This window comes from Syngnathoides biaculeatus, chromosome 2 (genome assembly GCF_019802595.1).
Source record: "Syngnathoides biaculeatus isolate LvHL_M chromosome 2, ASM1980259v1, whole genome shotgun sequence".
Lineage (NCBI taxonomy): Eukaryota > Metazoa > Chordata > Actinopteri > Syngnathiformes > Syngnathidae > Syngnathoides > Syngnathoides biaculeatus.
Genome location: NC_084641.1, coordinates 3,983,817 through 4,011,583, shown reverse-complemented (window position 1 = coordinate 4,011,583; position 27,767 = coordinate 3,983,817). Strand labels below are relative to the sequence as shown.

General features: G+C 43.9%; 1 protein-coding gene across 1 annotated transcript; it reads left to right on the top strand.

The window, feature by feature from the left end:
* The first annotated feature begins 9,205 nt into the window (after positions 1-9,205).
* On the top strand, positions 9,206-27,149 carry LOC133493865 (neuronal membrane glycoprotein M6-b-like). Its single transcript, XM_061807795.1, has 7 exons — positions 9,206-9,351; positions 21,848-22,034; positions 22,117-22,276; positions 23,338-23,506; positions 24,003-24,076; positions 24,151-24,216; positions 25,056-27,149. Exons 1-7 carry the CDS (start codon positions 9,282-9,284, stop codon positions 25,206-25,208), a joined length of 879 nt encoding a protein of 292 aa, XP_061663779.1. The 5' UTR covers positions 9,206-9,281; the 3' UTR covers positions 25,209-27,149.
* Positions 27,150-27,767: the final 618 nt, after the last annotated feature.

Below are 27,767 nucleotides of genomic sequence, written 5' to 3'. Positions count from 1 at the left end.
AAATTCAGTTTGTTATTTCAAAGTGATCATATTTTCAATAGCTGTATTTCAGTTTAACTTTTCAATGTTAGCAAATTCGCCATATAAAAAAGTTCAACCTTCAAAATTCAAACGCAGTATTTTCAGTCTCCTGAGATTCAACTGGCTACAATTCGCTGTCTGAAATTCACCATCTAAATTCAGTGTTCAGTGTTAAGAAGACCTGAAGTAACCCTGCCTTCTTAACGCTGATTTTAGATGGTGAATTTCAGACAGCAGATTGTAGCCAGTTGAATCACAGGAGACTGCAAATATTGCGTTTGAATTTTGAAGGTTGAATTTTTTTTTTATATGACGAATTTGTTAACATTGAAAAGTTAAACTGAAATACAGCAATTGAAAATGTGATCACTGAAATAACTGGGAATTTCACAACATGTGCCCCCTGAATGTGCTGAAACCAAACCCCATTCTACTGATAGCTGTCAGTCAAATACTACTTCTACCACCTTGAAAAATTGGTGTGACTGCGTCTTCTGCATATCTGGTTAAAACCTCCGTTGGGTGGAAAATATGCCGCCGGGACAGGTAGAGGTTAGGGGCTTTCCCATGGCAGGACCTCTTTGGAAAAACATTGTCTCGTTACGAAGGTAAATCCAGGATACGAAAGGCAGAAATAGTTTCTGCTATATTCAGCTCCCAAATTTCACCAAACTTCATCATCTGGTTTCGTGGTTTGAAAGTGGCGAGGTAGAGCAGTTCTCCCATTGCCTATTCCCCAGCATCTTCCTGGCATCTGATTGGCTAGGAGGGAACTCACTCTTTACCCATGATGCTCTTTGTTTCCGTTCTGTCATGAACTGGCTCATAATGGCCCCGGAAGAGCTGGATGAAGTGGCTGGGAAGAGGTAAGTGTGGCCATTCCTTCTAAGGCTGGTACCTGCAAACTGACCTCAGATAAGTGTGAAAATTGATGGATGGGTATTTGAATGTATTGAAATGTACCTGGGCTAGTCCGTGGAAACCTGTCTATGCCAAGATAATGAAGTTCCCTAAAGTGGCCATGACAGTAGACCATCCAATGGGAAGGTGCAAAAAAAAAAAAAAAATCGGAAATGCTGAACAACAACTGCGTAACACATAGTACAGTTATTGTTGTTTTCTGTTATTATTGTTATTTCCTGTTTTCCGCAATTATCAAACGTATTGTGTTTGTCAAACTAATCTTCCACAACAAAGGTCTCAATTCTGAGCCAATCAAAGCCATATGTTCCATTTGTTTAATATTTGCAGTGGTGTTCAGTGCGCTTTAATCAATCCACAAAGCACATCTCAACTTTCTACTGCGCAACCTGAAAACTCACCACCTTGCATGTGAGGAAATTTAAACTCAGCCCAACAGCGACTCTAATGTGTCGGAATGAGTGGTCGTCGAGAGGACTTGTTGCCATGGCGACTCAGCAACGCACTCATCTCAGATCGAGGCTGGCGTCATATCACGCGCGGTCACATGCGAGGAGTTGTGGCTTGCGCCCACGAAGCCAAACAAATATGAATATGCGCAACGCACAATCAGCGAGGCCGACGTTTGGCGAACACTTGAAGATGAGGATGATGAAGATGTGCTCCATTTTGCTTCATTGAGATTTTGCGCTCTCTGATTATCAAGAAAATAATAGCAAGATTATTTTGCTTAATATTGAAATCCCGATGAGCAAGCATGATTATGCATGTTTCATAACTTTCTGCATTTATTGAAGGACCAAAACTCAACATTCAATTTAAATTTTAAAAAATGACCTGCTTTTCCATCTGCTGCATGCCTTGTTCCTCTGTGTGGTACGTACATTTATACACACTTAAACTAAGATTAAAAAAAAAAGGTCAGATGAAGAAATTTGTCATTAAATTTGATTGATTTCACTCTGGTTTTTTGTTGTATGTGTTCCATTCGTGTGTGTGAACAGTCTGTTTTTCGTTCCTCTTTGGAAACATTACCTGACTCACCAACAAAAGGGAAGACTTTGCTAAATATTAGGGAGTCTTGACATCAGGGAGAGTTTCTTTCATCAACTCTCGCAAATGCACTCAGTTTTTTCCCCGAGGTACTCACCGAGGGCGAAACTGCGATCTTGGGGTCATGGAGGAGAAGGCGATGACACGGAGGGTAGTGAAGTTCCGCATTAGAGGATACAGATTGACTTTCCTGTCAATCCACCTTGCAAATCTACAGTCCTTTCCTAACAAAATGGATGCACTCCATCTTCTGATAAAAACCAGTAAAGACTTTGGACGTTCTGCCACCCTGTGCTTCATGGAGGCATGGTTTTATGAGGCTGTGCCCGACGGCGCCGTTCTACTTCCAGGCTTCCATCTACGCCGGGCAGAGCGTTCACAGAATTATTGGGGAAAACAGAGGGCAGAAGGATGTGGTCCTATATCAATGAAAAATGGTGTACGGACGTCACGGAGCTCGGCACACACTGCAGCTTGCATTTAGAGCCGCTGTTTTTCAACTGTCAGCCATTTGCCGCATGAGTTTGCCGATTCCATTCTCAACGATATTCACAATCCACCTCAAGCTAACACGAACACCACGCTGCTAACGCTCGCTAAAAATGTAAACAAAATTGGACTCACCCATCATTATTGTAGGGGACTTTCACAAAGCTAAACTTAACCACAAACTCCCTAAATACATACCCCAAAAAAGTGAACCAACAAAGCAAAGGTAGAACTTTAATGCTGTTTAGACTGCAGAGACACTCTGGAGTCTCTTCAGACTGTCAGATGCTTCAGAAGTTCAGATGCTTGCCTGGGTGAATATAACAGACACTGCCACATCCTATATCAGTTTGCGTGAAGTGATGTGTGTACCAACAAAGTCCTTTCACACATTCAATAACGACAAACCATGGTTCCTAGTCAAACTTGAGCAACTTCGCCAGGCTTAAGAGGACCCATATCGAAGTGGGAAGTCGGGGTGTCCCCGCTAAAGCTACTGCCCCCGTGACCTGATCTCGACTAAGCGGTAGAAAATGGCTGGCTAGGTGAATGGCTAGTTTGAGATTCAACTCCAACTGTGGCAGAATAACGAATGTCTCAGGCTTGCTGCAAGCAACCGTAGTGTACATGTGTTCACGGTACTTTTACGACACAGGAACATGCAAATTTGGCACGTGACTTGTTTTTCTTCCATTGTAATGTTTTAATGATCGCGACAAGCCAAAATTATAATCACGGTCATATTTTGATTCAATTTGCATGCTCGGAAAAGCAGGAGCACGTTTGTGAGGGAGACGCGGCGGGTCACGCTCGCGCGAATCCTGCGTCACACACGTCACATGACGAAAAGAAGGGCGTAAGCCTACTGTACGTGAATGCGGGGGTGTGCGCCGCATGGACGGATTGTGGGTCCGATGACGGCGGAACAACATGTGGTGCAGGCTGAAGACCAAATCTGGGCCAGCGGGATTAATGGCTCCTCAGATAAATTGCGAGATGGAGAGATTGGTCGGGTGAGGGAAATGTGTGTGTGTTGGGGTCGGGGGGAGGGGGGGGACGACAGTAAATTACGAGTCAGGTACTGTATCATAAATCAGGCAAGCGAGACATTGTCATGGCTATTCAATCTGGCGACTTGGCCTCCATGCAGCAGAGAGCGCAAATGATGCCAATTGGTGACGAGATGATGGAGGAGTTAGCAAAAATTGACGTGGCACTCTTCAGCTGACCCGCTTGAAGTGGTCGCCTCCGTCACAATCCCACCTTTGCAAATAAACGATGACATCTTTCCACCGTGTGTATGAGTGTGTCAGGGATGGATTATCCTGTTCAGGGATGAGAGCGAAACGTCTCCTTGGCGACCGAAAGCTGAGTGTGTGAGTGGGAGGGGTGCGAAAGTGGGTCATCGGCGCCACGGCAGATTAAAAGGCCTGACGGCCGTGCACACGCGTGTGTATGCCGCGGAACACTCACACACACGCACACGTACTGTTACATTCAAAATTCTTCATACCCTGGACCAATCTTAATTATATTTTGATTCAATTAATCCGTCCATTATTTTTTTTTAGATTCAGCGACGAATCGGGTTATCATCCCTTGACTGATTGATTCAGATATCATTTTGGTTTGCAACATGTCAAAAAATGGGAAAAAGTTTTTTGTAATTGTTTTCCAAAGTAAAAGATGTTTTCAAATGTCTTACTTTGATGAAACGCAAAATTATAGGCCTGCTTTAGTATAGTCAATATAATTCTTAATATTAATTTCTTTATTACTACAGTGGACCTTTCCCACTGGCGATCTTCAGCCCCACCCTCCTTAGCTACAGTTGCCATGCCCCACAATCTTCCAAAATGGCGACTGAACATAACAGGTTTGAACTGGATTCTCTATCGCAGTGATTTTCAACCACAGTGCCGCGGCACACCAGTGTGCCGTGAGAAATTATCCAATATCACTTTTTTTTTAAAATTAACATTTATTAATAATTTTCTGCAAATATTATGTCATTGTCCAGTGTCCGTGCTGTAAAGGCTGGCAGAGTAATGTAATATTTGTCCGTGTGGCAACACGTAGCTGATTGCCTCGTTCCTCCAAGAGAATTAGTGATGCACCTGAGAGGCCGTGGTGACAGTCATGGAGAAGTTTTTAAAAAGGACAACTGCAAACTCCGAACTGGGCCCTGGACAAGATTCTGACCCGGATGAAGGCCCAAGTTTGAGTGGTGGGAAAAAGAAAGCAAAGACGGTGAGCTCAAGGCAATATAGTGAAAGCTATCTTTCGTTTGGATTTACTTTCACCGGGGATGAGACGACACCTATTCCGTTATGCCTGGTGTGTGGCGAGAAGCTATCCAACAGCGCCATGGGGCCAAGCAAGCTTAAACGCCATCTCCAAACGACACACCCGTCGCTTCAAAACAAGCCGATAGACTATTTTGTTTGCCTGCGTGTAAACAGAAAAACAGGCAACGTTTATGAGAAAAACCACAAAGGTAAATGAGAAAGCGCTCAAAGCTAGTTACCTAGTCGCCGAACTTGTTGCTAAATCAGAAAAGCCGCACACTGTGGCAGAGACATTAATACTACCTGCCTGTAAAGCCATTGTCAACGAGATGCTCGGCCCTGATGACATAGCTAAAGTCTAATGAGAGACTGAGAGCTGTTGAAGAAGAGCTTCGTGTGTGTCCTTCTTCTTTCCTGCCAGGATATCGGCTTTGTGTTCATCTAAACAGGCCCAGGTTTCACACTGACTGAGTATAAATAAATTCAGAAATTATATTGTAATTAAATATACTATACAGAGTGTCTTTTTGTAACATTTTTGGTTAGTGGTGTGCCACAAAATTTCTCCAATGTAAAAAATGTGCCGTGGCTCAAAAAAGGTTGAAAAACAGTGCTCTATCGCGTATTCCATATAATATTGGGTTATGTTTTTTGCCAAATGAATCAGACTTGGCCTAGGGAGTTCTACAGAGAGGTCTCAACTATTTCACGCAAGAACATCTACACAGAATTAAGATTTTGGACAGAGCAGGACGCAATGTCAGAGTTACAGCGAAATGTTGGCAATCGATGCAAAAAGGTTGATGCCTCACAAACTTCATATTGAAATCCAACAGGATAAAATAGTGGAATCATACTGTGCATGTAAAGTAGGATGAGTACTTTTTACTTGGAAAGATCACAAGTAATAGCAATGTAATCTTTATAAGTGAGTGGGTGTATTCATTTGACTTGGCTCGTAATGGAACCCAGTGTCCTGTCTTAAAAGTCCGATGTGATGCAAATAGGCCAATAGACTTTTCTCTTGCATGACATTGCGCATTTACATATCCCTAACCCGAGTCTTCTGCATGAAATATTACACACTACTACACTATTCGACTATCAAAAATGATGAGTGATTTATTTTATCCATTAGTGTTTAATTAATGGTCACACCTCTAGCTCATTTGTATTATTTTCTGTATTGTTTAGCAGGAAATTTTAAGACATGGTGAGATGGTGAGGAAAACTTGAACTTTTTTTTTTTGTTTGTTTGTTTTGTTGAATCATTATCACAAAATTTTGAGGTCTTGCCACCTTCTGTGCGGTTTCCAGCTAAAATACACATCATTTTTGTGTACCTGTGTGTCTTCGTATTATATTTATTTACATCGATGCTCAATTCCAAGTTGCACTTTTCACGCAATGAAATGTCGCATTAACCTCAACCTTTGGGCCAGTGCCTGAAAGCTTCACAGTCCGCAGATTGTAGAACCTTCAAAGGTCAATGCGATGCTTGAGGTGGTCGATGCTACCGATGGCAACTCGCACAGCGTCTGGCCGGCAGCTTTTATTTCATAAAGCTGCCAAACACATGCAGGTGGCTTACTTTCACATTCAGAGTACACGAGATGACACCGCCCCCGCAAAGCTTGACAACATATCCTGGCGGGCTCCCCGTCATCGTCTCGATCCCCATGAGGATGACGCAGAGGCAGAAGAAAAATCGCCTCACTGATGAAATTTCTTTCACTCGGCCTCATTTTGATTTGGTTTCTGGCTCCTGGCCCAATCGTCCCATAAAAAGAAAGCCCCCCCCCACACACACACACACAGACACACACACAACTGACACAGCATTGCGAGCAGGCTTGAACCATGGCGGCGCACTGGCAGTATGGCGGGTCTCCATGGCAACAGCAGTTCCTGCGATCGGTGCGAAGGACGAGAACGCGGACTGTCGTGGAATTGTGTGGGATAATCAATTCGAGGGGGTATTGTGTGGAAACAGGTGGCCTCGTTTTATTTTGCCTCAGAGGTGCTCGTCGCTTTGAAACCTTGTTCCTGGAAATGCGCAAATACGGACGGTCAACAGACGTTCACTCGTAGTCAATCACAATCGCAATCATGAGTGGTAGGGAGACGGAAAAGGCCCACTAAATGCACCACCAGCTGGGCATGCGATGCTAAAGATAACCCATCGATATGACGAACCCCGAGAATCCCCAAAATGGAAGCCATCGCCTTCCCTGCATTGATGAACCGTTTGGAGCGGGGAGAGCACGACGCTTCCATCTTTTTGATTGTTCTTGTATGATTCTTCAGACTGGATGAACCCTAGCCTAAAAAATGACTTCTTGGCTGGATTCTTCTTTGCCATGTTGCAGCGCAGCCGCCCTGATAAATTGTATTGGGGTTTTTTTTTTTCCTTTTGAAATTGATGCCTGCAATATGTTGCAAAAAATTACGGATGGGGGCATGTGTACCACGGTCTCAGATCACTGTTGCCTGGCCTTTCCTGGTCGACTACCTCTTCCTCTCCCCCTCAGATTGTTTCTATGCATTGTGAAACTTCGGCAACTCTGGTTGTAATAACGTCTTTGCATCATTAGCCACAACTGTGAGCAGTTTAGAGTGGCTGTGTTCATGATGAGACTTATGAACTTTAATTGAGTTCCACATTTGCCACCTGGGCTTGCTTACTATTATGCAACCCAAGTGCAGGAGAGCACAAAATGTGTTTCAGTAGGTGAAAATGTCTTGGCAACTCGTGACCAACGAGGCGAAAAGTGCCGCGGGTGCTCCCAAAAGGGTGATGGCTTCGATAAGTGGGTTCATGATGCTGAGGATTTTAGTTTTTTTGTGTTTTAGTATTTGTGTAATACTGTAAGGGTCTCAAACTGGCGGCCCTGGGGCCATTTGCAGCCTGCAAGACTGTCATCTCTATTATGAAGTTTAATGTTAGTGCAGCCTTTTTTTTTTTTTTTTTTTATGAATAGCAGTTTTACAATGTTGTGTGCGGAGTTGACGAACCTACCAATCACAGTATGGCACACAACTCATTTAATACCAGCATCCTTGTTTATCTAATTTTGTGTTTAAAAAGAAATACGTTTGAGAAGATTGGGATTTTTTTTTCATTTCTAATTGAAATTGTGCGCACGTGTATGTGCCTCTGCGGCCCAGGCTGAGGCAGCTTCTGCCTCTAGTGGCCCCAAGATAAAGTGAGTTTGAGACCCCTGCTGTAATAGGAGAAAGTCCCCACTGAAGGCCCAGGCACCAAAGACGTAGCCCAAAACTGGTTTTAAATGGCCTAAAACATGTTGCTGGTTAAGCTCACTGTGAGAGCGCAGTGGGGCGCGAGTCCCAAAAAGAAACGCGTTACCAAGCCAACGTCTGCTTGGAAGACATCAGTAAGAGTCGAGCATCAGAATTCTTTGTTTGTGCTTGTAGATTGTGTTTCAGGTTTGCTCACATGACAAACACTCATTGTGAGCGATGACCCTCTTTGGCTCGCCTACATATGGCACACAGCGAATGTTGTTGGTTTTTTTTCTTATGTCCTGTGGCTAAATGTGCCCATTAAATGTCATGCCGGTCTGGCTGATACTTGTCAATATTTTGAGTTGTGGACAGTGACTGAGGGGGCTGAGGGGAACCCCCTGGACTTGTTTGCCTGAAATGGGGCCACCTGGGGACCTGAGCTAAAACTGTAAGAGGATTCTGGACAGATGGCGCCTCATTGTTCCAGGATATATTCATAATCAGTAGAAAATGGGGCGAATTATGGTGTGAAAACACCCTCGCATCAGCATCCTTTGAGGTAAACAAAGTTGCTCCTCTTAAGTCAAGTGTTGACTGCCCTACGATGTGATTGGTCAATCGTGACATCAGTTCACCACATCGGTTTAGCTAAAGCTGCAGTTTCTATGCCCCAATTTAGGCTCTGAAGGCACAAGATTTGCTTGTCTCTCCTCCCTCCCTCATTTTCGGTCTCAACTCACCAGATGGAGAGGGGGAAGCGATGCTACGCTTGCGCGTTCACGCATGGCCACACATCAGTTTGCATATTTACAGCTCTTGCACTTTGTGGCCTTCGCGTCCTTTGGAAAAAATGACCCCCCAAAAAATGAAAAGGTAGTCTGCGTTGAGTGAAAGACTTGGAAAGATTTGCGTGGTGACAGTTTGAAGGGATCAATACAAGCCGGCAAGAGCATTTGCACGTGTAGACGACAGAGAAACAGAGAGATAGGTTGTGCAAAAGAGTTAAGGGGGAGGGGAGAGGTGAAAGAGGAGAGAGAGAGAGGGGGGGGAAGAGGGAGAAGAGAGAGAGAGATCGAGAAAGAGAGAGAGAAAGAGAGAGAGGGAGAGAGAGAGAGAGAGAGGAGAGAGAGAGAGAGAGAGAGAGAGAGAGATAGCATCAAGTCCCCACGCTCCGCTCCAGGTTCCAGGCTCTAGGCTCGTCCGTCCTTCCACCCAGCACAGCCCCCCAGCTGCACTGCCCGGAGAACATCAGGCCGCATCATCATGGATGGAACAAAGCCCGCCATGGACTCCAACGCGGACGAGACTCAAGAGGAAGGACAGGAGAGTAAAGGTAGGCTTCACTTGCTACTGCCTTTTGCGTCTTTTCTTTTATTTCTTTTTTTTTAACGAGTGGTTTGCGGCCCGTGGTTTGGTTTGTGCCAACCCGAGTCCCGGTAAACCGGCTTTGCGGTGGCTTCCTGTTCCGAACAATAGCGGTGCTATTATTCTGATAGACACCCTCCCGAAGGAAGCAAAGACTAGGACTTTGTTTTTTAACCTTCAGTAGTTCGTGGTCCAGATTTCATGTCATTGTGTGCCTTACGTCCAAGACTCCACGATTTACTTGAAAGCTTTCCATGCAATGCAATGCACAGATTCGCACCGTATTGGTGACCCGCGGCGCTGTACCCGTGCGCGTGCACGTCAGCCTGTGATTGATTGGATGTATTTCTTTTTTTATGCATGAGACTACATCCTCCTCCTCCACTATGGAAGTCTTCTTTTGGCGTGTGTTTTGCGCGCGCGTGCGTGCGTGGAGAGAGGCTGCAGAAAGACGCGCGCACTTGACGCAGAGGCGCGCACGGGCTCCGTGGGCATCAGTCGCACGAGCGCCTCACTACACGCTGCACGTAAAAGCTTCCTATAAAACGAATCACACTGCGTGCATTTATTTTGGCGGTGTGTGTTTGTGTCAAAAGATGAATTGAATGTAGATTACGTCAAACTGTTGCTGCGTCTCAGTGTGTGTGCGTGTGCATGTGTATGTGTGTACGTGTTTCTTCAGGCGAAGGTGTGTCGTGCAGTGTGCAGGCTGATTGTCACACCCCCCCCCCCCACCTCCCCACCACCGTCAAAATCATCAACACTGTCGTGTGCATAAATCGTGTGGTTGTTAAAATCCTTTTGGGCAAATTTGGGAGTGGGCGTCCATTTGGTTGTAAGGTGCAAAATGTCGCTTTGGAATCTGTTTCCGGCTTTGCCAGCCTTTTTTGAGCCAAGACACATTTTGCATTTGAACAATCTCGCTGCACTACCAAGTCAAAGTATCATGCACAGAAAAGTACACACTGCAAGTGGTACTCAAGATCGTAACTCAATATTCTCCAATATCAAATACATGTTCCCAATCAAAATGTATTAAAAATGGAATAATAAATTCATTACAGACCACCACAAAAAATACACTCTTTTTCTTTCATCTTTCAATGAAGGAAAACAACTGTGTTGTAAAACATCCATTTTAAAACTTACTACTGTACATAAATATTAACACGTTTTTTTTTTTTTTACATTCATTAACTTTGTTACTAGACACACAAAAACCCCACACACAGAGAGATAAGCTGTATATATTTGGGCGGGAGGTGTTGACAAAATAGACATTGTAAATGAAATCCATACTACTGCACCTGCCCCCCAAAAATGTCTGTGCACGTGCCTGTTGGTGCAGACTGCGTTACAGTTTGCGGTTTTGTCTGGGCTTGTCTCCTTCCGTTGTAGTTGGAGGGCCCAGTTGAGCAAATCCCCAATTTCTGAAAATTGTGCGCCTGAGCGTGTCCCCTCGCAGCTGTGCCGATCGAAGCTGGCGGGGCGTCGCTTGGCTCCGATGCTTTCAAAAGCGATGACATCATTCCCTGGCGAGGGCCCATTGCGCAACATCAGCTGGGCAAGGGTGGTCGAGCGCTCTCAGAACCAGCAGTTAACCCCCCGACTTGTCGAATCGCCCATTTCCACTCGCCGTCCGCAGCCGAGGTGTACGTTGCGCAACTGGGTCCACCCACGCCGCTGCACTGAAATAAATTGAAGTGCTGTGGGCGCACTTTGACATCTGGAATGTGACCATCAGCTTACCGAGTCCAATAAGACGTTGAAGATTTGTACCAGGAGCCAAAAGACGAGCGCGCTCGCGTAAGAAGCTTGTGTTGTGTATTTGGCTCCAAATCGGGGTTTAAGTTGCGTGGCGTGACCTTCAGGTACCACTTGGGCTCTGAATATTTATCCAAGTTATATCACCACATTTACCATCAGCTTAATTGCTGATTAACCACAATAATTTTACGTGATTGATGCAAAAGTTTATTTTCCATCTGTATCTCTGTTCCTTTATCTATACATGAGTTTACGATGGCTCAATGTATCCCGATTAGAATCGGTTTTAAAATGCATAATTGGGATAAACTCGGCAAATCCAAAAGAATTTAATTTGATTTCACAGAGGCAATATTCCTTTTGCCCAACTGATTAGAAGTCAATTTACATCATGGAAATGGTCAATCAGAATCATTCAATCGTTTCTTGTTTTTAGCTACTTGTAACAAGTTATTGTCACAGTTGTAACATGAGATTGTTTTTTTTTAATGACCAGAAATGTCGAAACACTACTGTGCTCAATTGACGGCTGACCTCCAGCTCGATAAATGTTGCGATGTTTGCAGCGATCAGCGCATCACACATTTGTAAAACAGCTGTTGTGATTAAAGGTGTGACACATTTACACAAGATCAGAATAGATCACCTCGCATGTGTACAGTTGGTCTTCAGTCGGAATGAGATGCATTGGAATGGCACAAAAATCTGCCTGTAAATGTTCATGATATATTGCGACACGCAATATAATTAAATGTTCTTCCGCTAGACTGGAGAAAGTCCAATTAACCTCTTGCCATTCATACAATGCGATAAAAACTCAATGTTTTCCTAAACAAGGCCCCACTTCACAATCCATTTGTGATTATACTGAAACAAGATCGTCATTATTACAGCTCACACTGATTAAGATTGTTTGTTTGGTTTTGCTTCGCCAGTTTTCCATATGCCCACCGCTCAAGTGAAGTGGGGTAAAAAGTACAAACAGTCACTGTGGCACTCTCAGCCGTTTACTGAACAAGACAAACAGTCAAACACAAATGCAAAATGAATACACTCGCAAGGAGCATGGAGAAGATGCACACACTCAAATAATCTTGTGGTAGGCCTATGAGCGAACCGTTAATGATTCAAATTAACTCATGAGTCAACTGGAAAAAAAAAATGAATTTTTGCATCCCCCTGAAAAAACATTAAAGAATATTATACTGCTTACTTAATTCTAATAAGCGCTGCAATGTTGCCGCAATGCGTTTACTGCCCTTTTTCACGATGGTCTTTGTTTACTGCACATGGCCGAGAATCTCCACGGACATTCTTGGCTGACAGCGAGTGGTGCATTTGAACTAGATAAAGTTACACAAGATTCATCCAGCACATCGTGGCCTATGATTGACAAGAGCTAGCCAGCTACTGCTAACTAGCAGCGAGGATAAAGTAACGAGCTGGCTAAGTGGAAGTAGATGTGTCCAGCCAGCCAGCCAGCGTGGATTTACTGCACAAAGAGGCTGCAAAACAGACAACGCCCACAATATCGCATGGGATCTTGGTTAAAGGAAGCCATTTTCAACTAAAAACAAGCACAGTCGAAATGTGCCATCAAAAATGTGTCAGTTTGCTCTCTTTCTGGTCATGTGACAAAATGTGTTTTGTTGGACAATAACATGTCTTTACAGTGTTTATTTTGGAATAGTACAAGAAGTAATACTTCAATTCTGATTCACTCTTCATTTTTTATCATCACACTGAAAGTCCTCCTTTATGACGGAGCTTAGGTTCCAGACAGGCCCGGCAATAGGTGAAATCCGTAAAGTAGCTACAGCACATATTCCGATTATTTATACTTAGTACTGTATTTTAAACCAGTACAAATCACCCCAGATTCATTAATTTTTCGACACTCCTTTTAACTGCCACCATACTCTTAAGAAACCTTTTTTATCCACTGAAACACTTTTTAATCATGCAGTAATGCACAGTAGTACCGTACACTATGTACCTTTTATTCTTTGTCATTTGTTTGATGTTTTATTTGGATTTTTTTTTTTACCAAGTGTTTGCTTTACCATACCACAAAAAAAAAAATCACAGCATACACCCAAAATCCCATGATATGGCGAATTATGTGCAATATGAATAAAGGTGAAACAAAAGGTGAATAGGGATATACACTCTAGAAAAACTCTTGAATCGACTTAATGCAAACATGTCCATCGGTTGCACATGATAAAATTGCGTAAACATTAATATTATTTGATGACTTTGAAAAAAGAGCTGAAAATGTCATCCCTATCCTGCACTACATTTTAATCAGGTGCAACGGAGAATCCTCAGACTTTGCGAGAAGTTGAGACGCAGCCCATCGCGCAACGCCGTTACATGGGTCCGAAAAGATGCACCACTCCAAAAACGTTTTTTTGTTTCATAATACTTTTTTGTGCCATGAAATTTTTCTACGCATAACCTAAATAAACTCTGCACCAGAAAATTATCCATCCATCTATCCATTTTCTTAGCCGCTTATCCTCACAAGGGTTGTGGGGACTGCTGGAGCCTATCCCAGCTGTCAACGGGCAGGAGGTGGGGTAAACCCTGCACTGGTTGCCAGCCAATCGTAGGGCACATAGAAACAAACAACAGTCGCACTCACAATCACACCTAGGGGCAATTTAGAGTGTCCAATTAATGTTGCATGTTTTTGGGATGTGGGAGGAAACCGGAGTGTAAGGAGAAAACCCACACAGGCAGTGGGAGAACTTGCAAACTTCATACAGGTGGATCCGGGATAGAACCGGGACGTCAGAACTGTGAGGCCAAAGCTTTACCAGCTGATCCACCATGCCGCCACACCAGAAAATTAATGCAAGCAAATGTTTCAGTTCCTCAATTGTTTGTCTTCGATTCAATCGCATCATCTTGCTGTTTGAAGCCCGGCCCTGTTTCGGACGTCGGCTGCTCTTTCTGAAGTTCCGTTTGATTGGGTCCTGTTCGATGAGAGAAAGCAAAAACCTCCTTGAAGCCCACGTCAAGCTTCGATCCCCCCCTCCCCCCCTCCTCGTGTGGTGCGTGAGCAGCACTTTGAGATGACGTCATTGTCTGGAGGCTCCAAAATGCTCCAGAAGGAGTCCAAGGCACCTGTGTTGTTGTTGTTTTTTATCAACGGATCATTTGTGGAGAAAATGGTCAGCAATGCGAGCAGATCACAAAGAAGACGAGTTGAACTTTGTGATTGCCAGAAAGGGTAAAAGGTCGGTGACTGAAAAGGTCAAATTTGTTTGATGTTCATCTGTCAGGTGCTGGTGCTGACATTTGGCGTGTTTGTCGGTCAACACGTAAATACGGGCGTGTCTTCGTCCTTCACGGATCCACGCTGTTGCGCTGGGCTCCCAGAAATCTGATGATGCTTTTTTTATTCGAGGCACAAGTACAAATATGTCATTCCCGCACTGAGTTGATTTTTCAGAAATTTGATGGCTGTATCGATTGTGATGTTAGCGACTCACAAGGTGCAGAAAAACCGAGACAGAATTACGAAGAATTTCTCTGACAGATTCTTTTATATTGTGAGTCGTTCAGCTTCTGGCATTCCAAAACTCTCCAGCTAATCTAAATGTAATGTAATATAATTGATTGTAAAAATATATATACAAGATATTTTTAGCTTTGCCTTTTGTTGCAAGTACATTGCAGAATCTGTACTTTTTACTTTTATATAAGGGAAGGTGTTTTAACCTGTTTCGGTTTCTTCATTTATTTTAGACGAACATCGCAAAACCATTGTCCAAACCAGATGCTTTGCTTAAAATTCTTTTAGCAGGAGTACTAATTGTCAACAATTGTTCACACCACGCTTTTGTAAAGTTCGGTATATTTCCAAAAATATTGTCTCGTCTGTCTTGACTCATATATGATTTGAAGTGATATCTCATTCCAAGTTGAAATGCTTGAGTATCGTGTTTCTCTACCATTTTGGAGCTGCAATAGTTTCAAAGACTTTCAACAATGGGACTTATTGCCCATTCTTACAGGAGCATATGTGAAGATGTTGGACGACAAGGCCAAATCAATTTGAAGGTGTTCTATGGGGTTGAGGTCAGAACTCTTCGCAGCCTACTCAAGTTCATCCAGACATACATTACTTATGTCCTGAGTCTAGCCTCAACTACTCTTTCCCATAACTTCATTATGCGGCTCATCATCTTTATTCCGCTGTCGTTTCCACAGTTCTGAACATTGCTTTTGTTCTTAAAAACGGGGACTAGCACACTTTTCTTCCACTCTTCTGGTATCTTCTCTCCTGCTAGTATTCGATTGAATAAGTTGGTCAAAAACAAGCCGAAAGGAAAAGAAGAAGAAGAAGTTTAAGTGCTAATTCACGCTTCAAGCAAAGATGGACGGTTATTTTCGAAAGGCCTGATGCTGCTGGAGAATAAAATGTAAAATTTCGCTCGTTGGCAATGAATGAAAATAGATGATAAATAGGCCCACATGGAAACCCACCATGTTAGATTTCTGCACGGTTTCCTCGTTTCAGCCCTCATCTCTATCACACACGCACATGTACACGCTCGTACAAAGTTCACCTACTGTATCCTCGGCTGAGCCTGCAGCGCTGCGTGAGGTCGCGGAAGCACGTGAAAGCCGTCACACACGAGGGGGGGAGGCTCACGTATTCCGCATTTGAAGTCAATTGCCCAAAGCGTGCCGTCGGCCTCCATCTGGATGCGCGCGTCTGTTGCGCTTTCATTTGTTTACGTGCCAGTGACCAGGGGTGGTTGAAAAGCTCTATTTTTACACGCGTGCAGTGGGTGGCGCAGCATTGTGTTTGCGTTCGAGCTTTCCACAAACATGCTTGCTCGCATCCCTTTGTGGCCATTTTGCCTTCACGTTCCTTCTTCACAAAGCACAGCGGTCGTGGTGGGCACTGTCTGCAGTGAGATATGAATAGCAGCGTGACAGGTTGGCACAGCATGCCTCGTCCTCGAGTGACGCCAGCCTCCTCTGCCTGCCCAGCGATTCTGAATGCCCTCCGATGGCGATTACTGTTAGTCATTAATTGGCCGCGTCCACGGAAAATCAAATATTTGCCACAATGTTCGGACGTCCCCTCAGAATGCCCGGAAAGTCAAATTCTATGACTGACTTCTTCAACATCGGCCAAGTCGGTTGCGTAATTTCTGAGCCACTCGCTCAGTTGGCACGACACAATTTGTGGCCCGGTGGGCCATCTTGAATTCTGGCGGAAGGAAACTCAAGCTTACACCACACGGCAAATTGATTGATGTGGTTTTGAAATCCCAAGTTAAGGGTAATATTCTTTTTTTTTTATTATCAGCTATTGCTCAATTTACTGTTAAAAGGTGTTTGCTAGAAAGAAAGAAAAAAGCAAGCTCACATAAATACTGAACTCCATTACCAGACTTTTTTACCCCCTTGGGACAAACTTTGAATTGCAAAAGCCAGATGGAGAGTTTTGCTCACCATTTGTTCCGTTTGTTTGTTCTTGAAATGGAATGGTTACACCTGCTTTTCTCAGTCTTAATCAGGCCGAGACATCTATTTAACTTTCAGAACATCTCATAGAAAACGCCCCAAAAATGTTCTCAAACCTGGGTACAGTACAGCGGTGCCATAACAGATGAGGAATCGATCCGTTACATGCCTTCACAAAACATGTTTTTTTTAGTAAGCAAAATAGCACTCAATGGTATAAAAATTATACAATTCCAACACCATTGAATATAATTAATGCAATTAAATTCAATTCAATTCTTGTTTGTCAACTAAAATTGTGGTCTGGTAGCGTGCCTTGGCCACCAGGGGGCAACACTATCCAGCTTCAATACATTGCAACCTCGATTTATGGTGGGGGCATCGGTCAAATCAGATTGTCCATTAAATTGAAACACTTTTTTCATGGCCTAAAACAGCAGTACAGTACAAAATTGTTGTAAGTGAATGTAAACTAATTTTTAGAATGTTTGAAAAGTTTACTTTATCCAGACTTAGCTTGATGGTGCATGGGAACGGGAATTTTAAATGACCGCTTTACACCAGTTTATCCATCCATCCATCCATCCATCTATTTTTTTAGAAAGCCGCTTATCCTCACAAGGGTTGTGGGAGTGCTGGGCCCTATCCCAGCTGTCAACGGGCAGGACGCGGGGTACACCCTGAACTGGTTGCCAGCCAATCGCAGGGCACATGGAGACAAATAGCTGCACTCATGATCACACCTAGGGGCAATTTTGTTGTCTCTGGCTTTTCAACAAGCTTTATCAGAAGAAAACTAAAGTAAGCGACCAATTAATGTTCCATGTTTTTGGGATGTGGGAGGAAACCGGAGTACCCGGAGAAAACCCACGCAGGCACGGGGAGAACATGCAAACACCACACAGGCAGGTCCGGGATTGAACCCGGAACATAAGAACTGTGAGACCAACGCTTTACCAGCTGATCTACCGTGCCGCCACACTTGTTTATACACATGTAATTTGAACACCGTTAAATTGTGGTTCCACTGCAGATAATACAAAGAAAAGACTTTTGCAACTAAGTGACTCAATAAGCTGCATATAGGATAAAGGGTTCGGAATTCAATTCTGTGAAAACAGAGAAAGGGCAAGAAAAGCAACAGCGGCTGCTAAGCTCAACACGCTAAAGTGCCGAACTGGGTCGTTGGGTAACAAGTTGCCATGGCAACTGATACTCGTCAGCCTGAGGCAAAGAGGCTCTGTTGTTACGAAGACCACGTAAAATATTTTGGCTTGTCGGGGCACCACCCGCACAAAATTGTGCTAAGGCACGTTTGCTGTTGGCTCCACGTCCGTCTATCCTTTTTCACCATCTTGTCACCTGAAAAGTAGAGGTATCGAGAGTCTTCACAAGTACCCGATAGCTTGAAATGAGATACCTGGTATTACTACTTGCCTATCTGAACTCGTGTATGTGCGTGTATCTGTGTTTTTTATTTATTTATTTATTTTGGCTATTACTGAGATGACGGTGACAAACTCAAGAAAATAATTTGGAACGCCCACTAACAACAAATTTTCCATTCATTTCCTTTTGGCCTTCATTTCCCTTTCCATGACTGACTGGCTCGCATCTCTCGCTTGCTTCTTTGTCCTTCTAGTTGCCGGTGTGGCATCCCTCTCCACCGGTCCTGCTCATTATCACAGCATCTGCATTCTAATGTGGCGAGACCTCTCCTGGCTGACCGCAGGCGCGCCCTCTCCCTGATGTTGAGACGGGATATTATAAGAGCGCTGAGATGATATACGATGCAGCGGGTAGCCCCGGCATGCCAACAGATTGTCTGAGCTAGTGAGCGAGCGCGAGAGCAATGTGGACCGCCGGTCGTATTTCAGGCAGCGGGCAGAGGCGGAACGCGTTGCGAGATGGCAGGACGCAGCCGGCCGCAACACGGGAGCAACGGCCTGACCTCAGAGTGTCGCCTCAATTCACTTCTAATGAATAGTCCATTGATTTCCATTAGGCCCGAGCACTCCGGCCTGTCTGGTTCCTATTAGCGGGCTTTTAAAACCACTTCCCCGGGCGACAAAAGCGGGCCCGTGTGTATAAAAGAAGCCCGCAAGGGAATTTATGCTTTCAAGCAGTGATTCTCTTCCTGTGGCTCGGGACCAATAACATTGGTCGTGTTTGTATACTGATTTTGTTTTTGTTGTAGTGCAGAAGCGTTCTCAGTTCCTCCATGGAACGTGCTGGCTAAGCCACAAGAAACGTTACTCGTCACCAGTCAAATCAACGACCTAGACCTAGACCTCTGGCGAGTGGGGAACATGGCAAGCAATATACTTTGGGCGGGATCCATCCATTTTCTGAACCGTTTTATCCTCACAAGGGTCGTGGGAGTGCTGGAGCCTGTCCCAGCTATCTTGGGAAGAGAGGCGGACTACACCCTGAACTGGTTGCCAGCCACTCGCTGGGCACATTATAAACATTCACACTCATATTCACATTGACGGGAAATGTAGATTCTTCAAATAAAAGACATTTAAAAATTCACCGTTCTGTACGTGTATTTTCAGAGGATATAGTTTTAAACCAAAAAAAATAATTTATTGTTCTGATCGTGGGTTGGGGGTGTGCAACAGTAAGAAAATACGAGTTGCTGGGTGACAGCAGTCCAGAACCACTAGAGTCAAGCCCGTTGGCGCAGGGAGACAATGCATCTGTGCACAACACCCAAGTTTGGATTTGTTCTATCAAGTAGTCTCCAAGCAGAAGTAAATGTGAATGTAAATTCTCTGATATGGTATTAGACAAGCAGTTGAGGTTGGAGCTTAAGAGCAGGATGTCGAGTCAGTGCGTAACCCCCCTGGTCATGACTCCGTCGACCCCCAACGAGCTCCCCGAGGACTCGGCCTGGTTTCGGGCGAGCGATTTTTTAACCCTCCTCTTCATTAACATTAATGGGATTTGAATGTATTATGCAACGCCCACCGTTATGCAACGAGACTCTTCATCATAAGCAGCACACTTTGGAGGGGAGCGTCTTAACGCTGTGACTTAATCAAGCGTCGAATCACACAGTTTACACCATGTGCTGGGCATAACCTTGAAATCCTGAGCAGCACGGCATCCGTCCCAGAACGGTCCTGGTAAAGTCTGAAAGACAAGCAGGCAAGTTAATTGCACAAAATACACCCACAAAATTTCACTCATCTTGACATTGTTCTCTTTTTCATAATAATGTTATTTTCCAAATTCAAGTTTATTCTAATTTAGGATACACTTTGAATACATCACTGGACAGGAGTCCTCAGTTTTTTGTAAACATACAGTATTTGTCTGTAAATCAGCCATGTGTCATAGTCTATCACTAATCTACACCATACACAGTATTAAAGTCGTAATTATCAGTATTAAAAAAAACACTTGATAAATCTAAAATAATCCAATGAAAACAAACTACTTCATTACGTGCCACTTGAAACTTCAAAACATGTTATGGCGCTCTATGGAGGACGGCCTGTAATTTTTAATTTGCAACCCACTTTTTAGGGCCGCCGCCTGCCAGTTGAGACTTACGGCACCATACGGTGCTGTCTTGAGATAAGAGTGTGCATCAATGCATGAGCTCGCTCTGTTCCCAGAACATTTGCATCACAAGACACCTTTCCCTGTCGAAATGAATGGAAGTACAATCAATCACTTCCAGCAACAACAACATTTAAAAGGAAAATTGACACTGAGTGACCAGTTTTGCAGTGAATAAAAACATGCTGTAAAAACATTTGCTCTGCACAAAACTTGCAGAAACAGAAAATGTGAGGACAAAACACGTCCAGAACGAAGGTATTGTCCTTCTTTATTCTTCTTCTGTGGTGTTTGTTGCCAGATGGCCAGGGAGCTGAACTTAGCATTTGCGCCCCCGACTGATTTTGGCTTGCCGCTGCAAGGAAATCTATGTGAACTGATGGTGGCCGGATGTTGCGAAGTTTCCATCATTTCCCCGTGAATAATAGAGACATCTCGTGCATATGGCAAGAAAAACTGCAGATGAACTTCCCTCCCCTTAGTGGAGCCAAAACTCAATTTGCTCTTTAAAATCATCAATAACAAGCGGGAGAGTCAAATGGCTGCAGCGAGGGCTCGATAGAAAACTGTTAAAGGACAATTTTCAGTCCAACGGTTCCCCTCTAGTTGTGCTTTGGCAGGACGTCTGTTCGTTTGGGCTGTGCCGCAAACGATGTCGATGATTGCCGACGTTATAACTATCGGCGATGAAAGCTGAGGGGCTTGTGTGAGCTGGGGAAAGGGCGGAGAATGTCTCGCTGGTGCAAAGCTGCGCGTGCACACTTGTGAAGACACCTAGTGGTCTTCTTCAGTCCAACAAACTTTTCAACACGCAAAAATGGTAACGAGGCTTCAGGGTTGCCAAATGGAGCTGGTCGCCGTAGAAACGCGGCACAAAAGACATTTCATTCCATCCTTTTTTTCCGCCTCCCTGACAAACTTCCTGCTTTGCCGGAGGATCTATTTTTAACAAGCCGTTATATAAGAGTCCCCCCTCCTTGTTGCTCTTCGTTTTCTTGACTGTTGATGTTCATCCGCAGAAGAAAGTCCGCGAGCGCATCCCAGAATTCACACGGGCAACACTCAAGCGCTGCTTCTTGGTTGCCCTAGAAAACGTCTCCCCTGCTTTTAGATCATTTATTTAGTGCTGCCGCGTGATTTATTCATGTCATCTGGTCATGGGGGGGGGGACATTTTTGGCGAGGTTTCTTGCAAGACAAAAGGGAGGAATAAAATACAACTCAACACTCACATCTAATGTCATATCTCCCAATTTGAAATGAATTTGAAAAGTCATCAATCCGTTGCAGGCTAACCCCAAAAACCCCAAAACTTTTTTTTTTTTAATTAGGAAGCTACAACTGTAATATCCTCCTTTATAAAATAATGAAATAGAGTAGAAAGAAGGAAAAGGTCAGCTCAAGCACACAGAAAGAAAGAAGTATCACAATGGCTCTAGGAGGGACTGGACGAAGCAAACCATTTTTCTTGTGTAAAACGTCACGTTTCAACCAAGCAGTGTTACGTTTGACACTTTTCCAAGTTGTTTAGGCAGCAAGCGCTTTCATAAATCGTAGAGGTGCATGATTGGTTTTTAGCAGCGCTTCAATCGCCAAAGAGTTTCGTGGTGTGTTCATGTTTGTCCCCCTTCGCTGTAGGATGCTTCGAGTGCTGCATCAAGTGTCTGGGCGGGGTGCCATATGCCTCCCTGGTGGCCACCATCCTCTGCTTCTCCGGTGTGGCCCTGTTTTGCGGTTGTGGCCACGTAGCACTGACTGGCACCCTCACTATGCTGGAGAACCACTTCTCCAGGATCCCCAGTGACCACGCCACCCTCACCCTGGTGTAAGTTCTGGAACCTCCGCCGGCGCAAAGGCCACGCGACCTTTGGTTGCTTTAAAACTTCCCAATATTTGCGTGTTCTCAGCGTTCAGATCTTTCAGTACATCATCTACGGCGTGGCATCCTTCTTCTTCGTCTTTGCCGTGGTCCTGCTGGCTGAGGGCTTCTACACCACCGGCGCCATCAAAAAGGAGCTGCAGAGTGACTTCAAGACCACCGTGTGTGGACGCTGCATCACCGCCTTCGTACGTCACACACACACAAAGTGCAGATAGATACATACATAAAATGTTGCGCTCTTGGCCCTTGAGGGTAACTCTGGCACGATTTGACCTCTCTGGTCCAATTGGCACAGACATTCAATCTGCCCTCGTGAGCATATAAGGCCAGCAAGGACTGGACAACCTCAGTAGCGCTGACCTTTATTTACAACCAAAAGTGTATGGCTTCATTCTAGGGGCCGTGAAAAATGATCGAATAACTCAGCTAGTTTCGGACGCACACAGTGTTGGCCGAATGACACACTTTAACTTTCATGATTGTGTATGTGCTCAAAGCACAGCATTAATGTTTCATGATCCTCTCCATTTAAGTGATTTTCTTCCATATTGTGGCATCTAGACACAATTACAGTTAATTATTCACACATTTCTTTTTGGTTCCTTGTATTGGTAATGGGACTGTTTCTTCAGCCAATCAGATTTCAAAATTCGCTCACAGACCCACAAGGAGGGCACCAATTTACGTCCTCTCATTGCTTGGTCTGAGCAAGCCAAATTTGACGGGTGCAATATGTTTATTAATAAGGATTTCCGGCAATTAAACATGTATTTTGTAAATGTTAAATGCTGAATGGGCAGCACGGTGATACAAGCGTTGTGCAGTACTCAACATGAATGTCGTACCAGGGAGACACCGACTGCCGGAGACTAATTCCTTGGGTGTTGTTACATACTTGGCCATTAGTGCTGATTCTGATTGTGATAGCTTGGAGAGGCCTCGTGAGGATGAGTAGCTTGGAAAATGAATGAATGAATGAATGAATGAATAGATGCTGATTGATAACTTCTCCAGATAATAGGCACAGCGGCACAGATGCGTGCTGTTTGAGTTACAAACTATTCTGATTTTGGATAGTTAGTATTAATGGTTTATATAATTGTGATGTAACAGGATTGGTTTTAAGAGAGAGGTTGGTTAAGTCAGTAAAGTCCCCACCAAAGGCCCAGGTAGCACATGGATTTTTCTTTTCCCCAACTTAATAAAGGACGGGTGTCATGGAGACAAACCTCTTTGATATTTTCAGTTCATGTTCCTGACCTACATCCTCGCCCTCGCCTTCTTCGCCATCTTCGGTTTCACGGCCATCCCAGTGTTCCTCTTTTTCAACATGTGGAACACCTGCGCTGCCATGAGGTCCCCAGACTCCAACATCACCTCACCCGACTCCATCTGCGTGGATGTCAGGCAGTACGGTAGGTGGCACTGACCTATTTGCGCAGGCGCCAGACACAGCTTTGTGAAATGTTTATGATGTATTTATATTTCACCATGTTTGCATATCAGTTTATTATTTGTGTAATGAACAAATGTGTGGTAGATTCCAAAATAGTGAGTTATACTTTTAAGTGAACTTTTTGAGCAAACATCCCAGGATTCCAGTGAGGGAGGGAGAGTGAGAGAGTCTCTTTCAATTTTACTAGATCCCAACTGTACAATGAGTTTATGGAACTGCTTGGAAAATCCACGGCTGCCTTAGCCTGCAGCTTATGTTACTGTTGAATTTCTAAGCCACATGTGAGGCGCAGCTGGGACGCCTCCCAAGTGGGACAAAGATGGCTCCGGCGTCGCGGGGCCGCATGGTCGGATTTCCGCTGAATTTGAATCGGCGTCATAATCATTTCTTTGATTTGCAAAGAAAGGAAAACAGGAGCCACTTTTTCTCTGGGACTCAAGCCTTTGATCCCACAGGTATCATTCCCTGGAACGCGACGCCGGGTAAAGCTTGCGGTGCCACTCTGGGAGACATTTGCAACACCAATGAAGTAAGATGCTCTTGAGCAGGACTTTTACTACTTTTAGTTTCCTCCACTAAGCCTAAATCTGTTTTGAATTGCAGTTCTACCTGTCTTACCACCTCTACATCGTGGCGTTAGCCGGCGCTGGAGCGACCGTCATAGCACTGGTGAGCTTGGCTTGGTCTCTTAATATGCACGTTGCCATGGCGCAATGATCTGTTTCCATAGCAACTCTGGCTCTCTCTCGCTCAACGCGTAACGCCACGGGTTGAAATTCTCCCCAGTTGCCCACCTCTGCATCCATCTGTGTGCAGAGGGTCACAATTTGTTTTCCAAGCTTCAGATTTTTTTTGCTAGCATTGATTTTTTTTTTTTTTTTAAACTGTGGCAAAGTGAGAGTCCGCTTTTCTGTAGCTCGCATGTTGGAAAAAATAACACTTGATACGGCTCTCCAATGCTGTTTGGTGTAAGCATGAAAAACGGTGAGGGGGAGCAGGGGTGACACCCACTCTTCCATGGCTGCAGCACCCATGACAACTACTACGAGGGCCATTAAACGATTTTATATGAGCTTTTGCACACCTGCAAAGAAACTACTTACAACTAAATAGCAAAAATTGTTTTTGGTCCTGTGTCAAAAATGAATAATTCATTAAGATCCTCAAGCAAACATTACTTTGAGGATTGTCAGTCTATGACAGCTTGTTTTTTTTTTTTTTGTTGTTGTTACTCTGAATATGGAGATTTGCTCTGGACAAGGGTGGATCTATTCTGGCGGGAAACGGGGCCACCTCAGAATCATAGCAAACCCGAAACTATTTGCCTTATCGTGCTTAACAGAAAGCAGTCATGTTGGAGTTTCACAAAATTGCCTGATAGAGCACTGTCAGCGTGTTTGATAGAGTCAACAGTGTCACACTGGCTTTTGCATCGGTCAGTGTTGCCTTTGGACAAGAAAATCTGGACACAAGAAGTCCACGGCAAGATTTTTGTGATCTCGTTTCAGATTCACTATCTGATGATCTTGTCAGCCAACTGGGCCTACCTGAAGAGCGTCGTCTCCACGCACGATTACCACGACATCAAGACGAAGGATGACCAGGACCTGGAGGCAGAGGCGCGCTCCAAGGAAGGCCAGAACTCATCCTCCTACTCATAAGGATGAGCGACCCGCTAATAGCAGCGCCCGTCTCCCCCGCACACCTTCAGCTGCCACCCACCACACCTTAGCACCCACCAACTTCCTTCATGAAAACGACGCCCCCCAGTTATATTCAGTAGTCCCCGGAGCTCCTGAGTCTCTCTGCTCTTCCCTTCCGCCATCTTGGATGGAGTGGGCGTGGTCTCCCACCAGAAGGGAACAGGATTGAGGGTCAGGGAAGAGAAGCCCCGCCCCAAAAGAGCCTTGAAAATGTGAGCGCTCATCCGTCAGGGGGCGACCTCATGCGTGGGCCACCGGTTACCAAGCGTCTCCTGGCTGTTGGGGTCAGTTGGTCCGAGCAGGCCGGCCCAGGTCCTCCCCACTCGCCCCCCACCTCCCACCACTGGCCAGCGCAGCCTCTCGACGCACGACTCCCTGCGGCCGAAACAAACTTTGTTTACTGCTAGCGCCCCCCACGGGGAAGCCTGACAGCGACCAACATCCTCTCTTTTTTTTGATGTTTTATATGCATATATACAGTATATATGAATATGAATATATTGTGTGAATGTGTGCGAATGTTGTTTTTTTTTTAATACTCTGAAAATGCCAGGTACTCTGAAAATGTTTCTTCTGATGTTTTTGCCGTTCATTATTATTTTTCCACTTCTTTGCATTTTTGACTGATTTATTGTAGATGCTTAAAACATTGTTACTGTGCAAGCGGACAAAAAAAAAAAAAAAAACGGACGAACATTCCAATGCCGGACCTGAGGATCTCTTCCGTCAATTTGGTCGGGAATCACTTACCTGAAGCATGTACCCAAACAACAACCACTAAATCTTGCTCAAAATTTGCTTCCTATTTGCAAAAAAGGCTCAGCTGTAAATAGTCTCGTTACCCCCTCCAAAAAAAAATTGTAATCAACTCAGCGAGAAGAGTCCGCGTTTGTCCGTGATATTCATTTTCTTATTACTTTGCAAACATGTATATGTTCCCTTTGTGTGTGTTTAGCTCTGCATTTGATTTTACAATTGTAACGTAACACTTGCAATGAAATGTCGTGAGAGGGATGGATACAGTGCGGCCGTGACACAATGGATCGATGTACTTGTGATATGAATAGTTCAAATGCGACAGAATTGATTTGATCAGCTTTGAGTTCGAGGCAGATGAATTCTTCTTGTGGTTCTATATCCTTCTTTTTTTTTTTTTTAATGGCCAGCCAAAAGAGTGACTTGTTTGTGCGATCGAGTACGTTATTGTTTTTTCTTTCTTGACGCCTCCCCGATGAGCCACAGACTGTTTTTGGATGTTTACACTGAACTAAACAAGTCAGGAATTTTCATACATTCATTTTATAATCCAATATTATTTCATAATCATAAACTATACTATATAATTGATGACCACTGCTAAGTCAACCATAAAAAAGGGAAAAAAATGCAATTTGATGAGATGAAGCATGTCAGTATTGTTCACGTGTGCAGCTGTCTATTCTGTATTTAAAAAAAAAAAAAAAAAAAGATTTTTATTGCCATGTGCGCTACGTTTGCCAATCATTCTCTGCCTCTGCTGGCAGGCGGATGTAAAAGCAAACTTCAACTTCCTATCCGACAATTCATGTCAGGGTGTTGTTGTTTCCTTGTTCTTTGCATGAAGGAGACATGACCGTGTCTTTGCAGTTTTTTCAGGTGATGTGTAGTCAATTGTAGGAGAACTTTGGTAGGCGGTGTTTTTCCCAATTTCTTCTGCACCCCTACCCCATTCCCCTTTTCTAAAAAATAAAAATGAAAAATAAACACACATACACACACACATCCATTGTACCTTGATGGCAATGTAATCTAAGTAGGTGTTTCCTTATGCTGTTTATTTTAAGTTGGAACTAGTTTTATGACTGGTATATAGTGATGATTTTTGTAACCTTCTCTAGTAAAACCGGTATTTTTATTATCGTGTCACCGTTGTCTCCTGCCTCTTTCTTGACTTGGCTTGTCTTGATGTTCTTTGGGAATAATTTCACAAGTCGACGGGATGTGTTTTCAGAAACAATGTCAAGTGATTTATGGAAAGTTACACTCGTGCATAAAATCAGATGACATGACTTCTTCGTTTTCAAGAAAGGAGGTAACGAACCATCCTTTCAGAAATATTGCACAATAAATCCTTTACAAGTAAAAAAAGTTACATTTTATTTGAAAACAAATTTGCTTTTAGTATCAATTTAATTTCAGTAACATAAATCATTGGTAATGTTTTTGCTCAAGAGTAGATGCTCGCTATGTTAGCTGCTATGCTCACCAGTCCATCCAAAACAAACTCAGCTATATATATACATAAATAATGGAAAAGAAATATTTGAAATTGTACTTTTCTGATAAGTAACAGGGTTAGGTTTACTTGAAAAAATGTATTAGAATATAATAGAAAATATATTACAATATAATAGAAATGAGGACTTGCCCTCCGTCTATCCATGGTCAAAGCAATTAGCTTTATGTTGCTGTTTTATGTTGCTGCTTAGTATTTTAGCGCACTCCTTTTGTCTTGCGGTAGTAACAGAGATACACCAA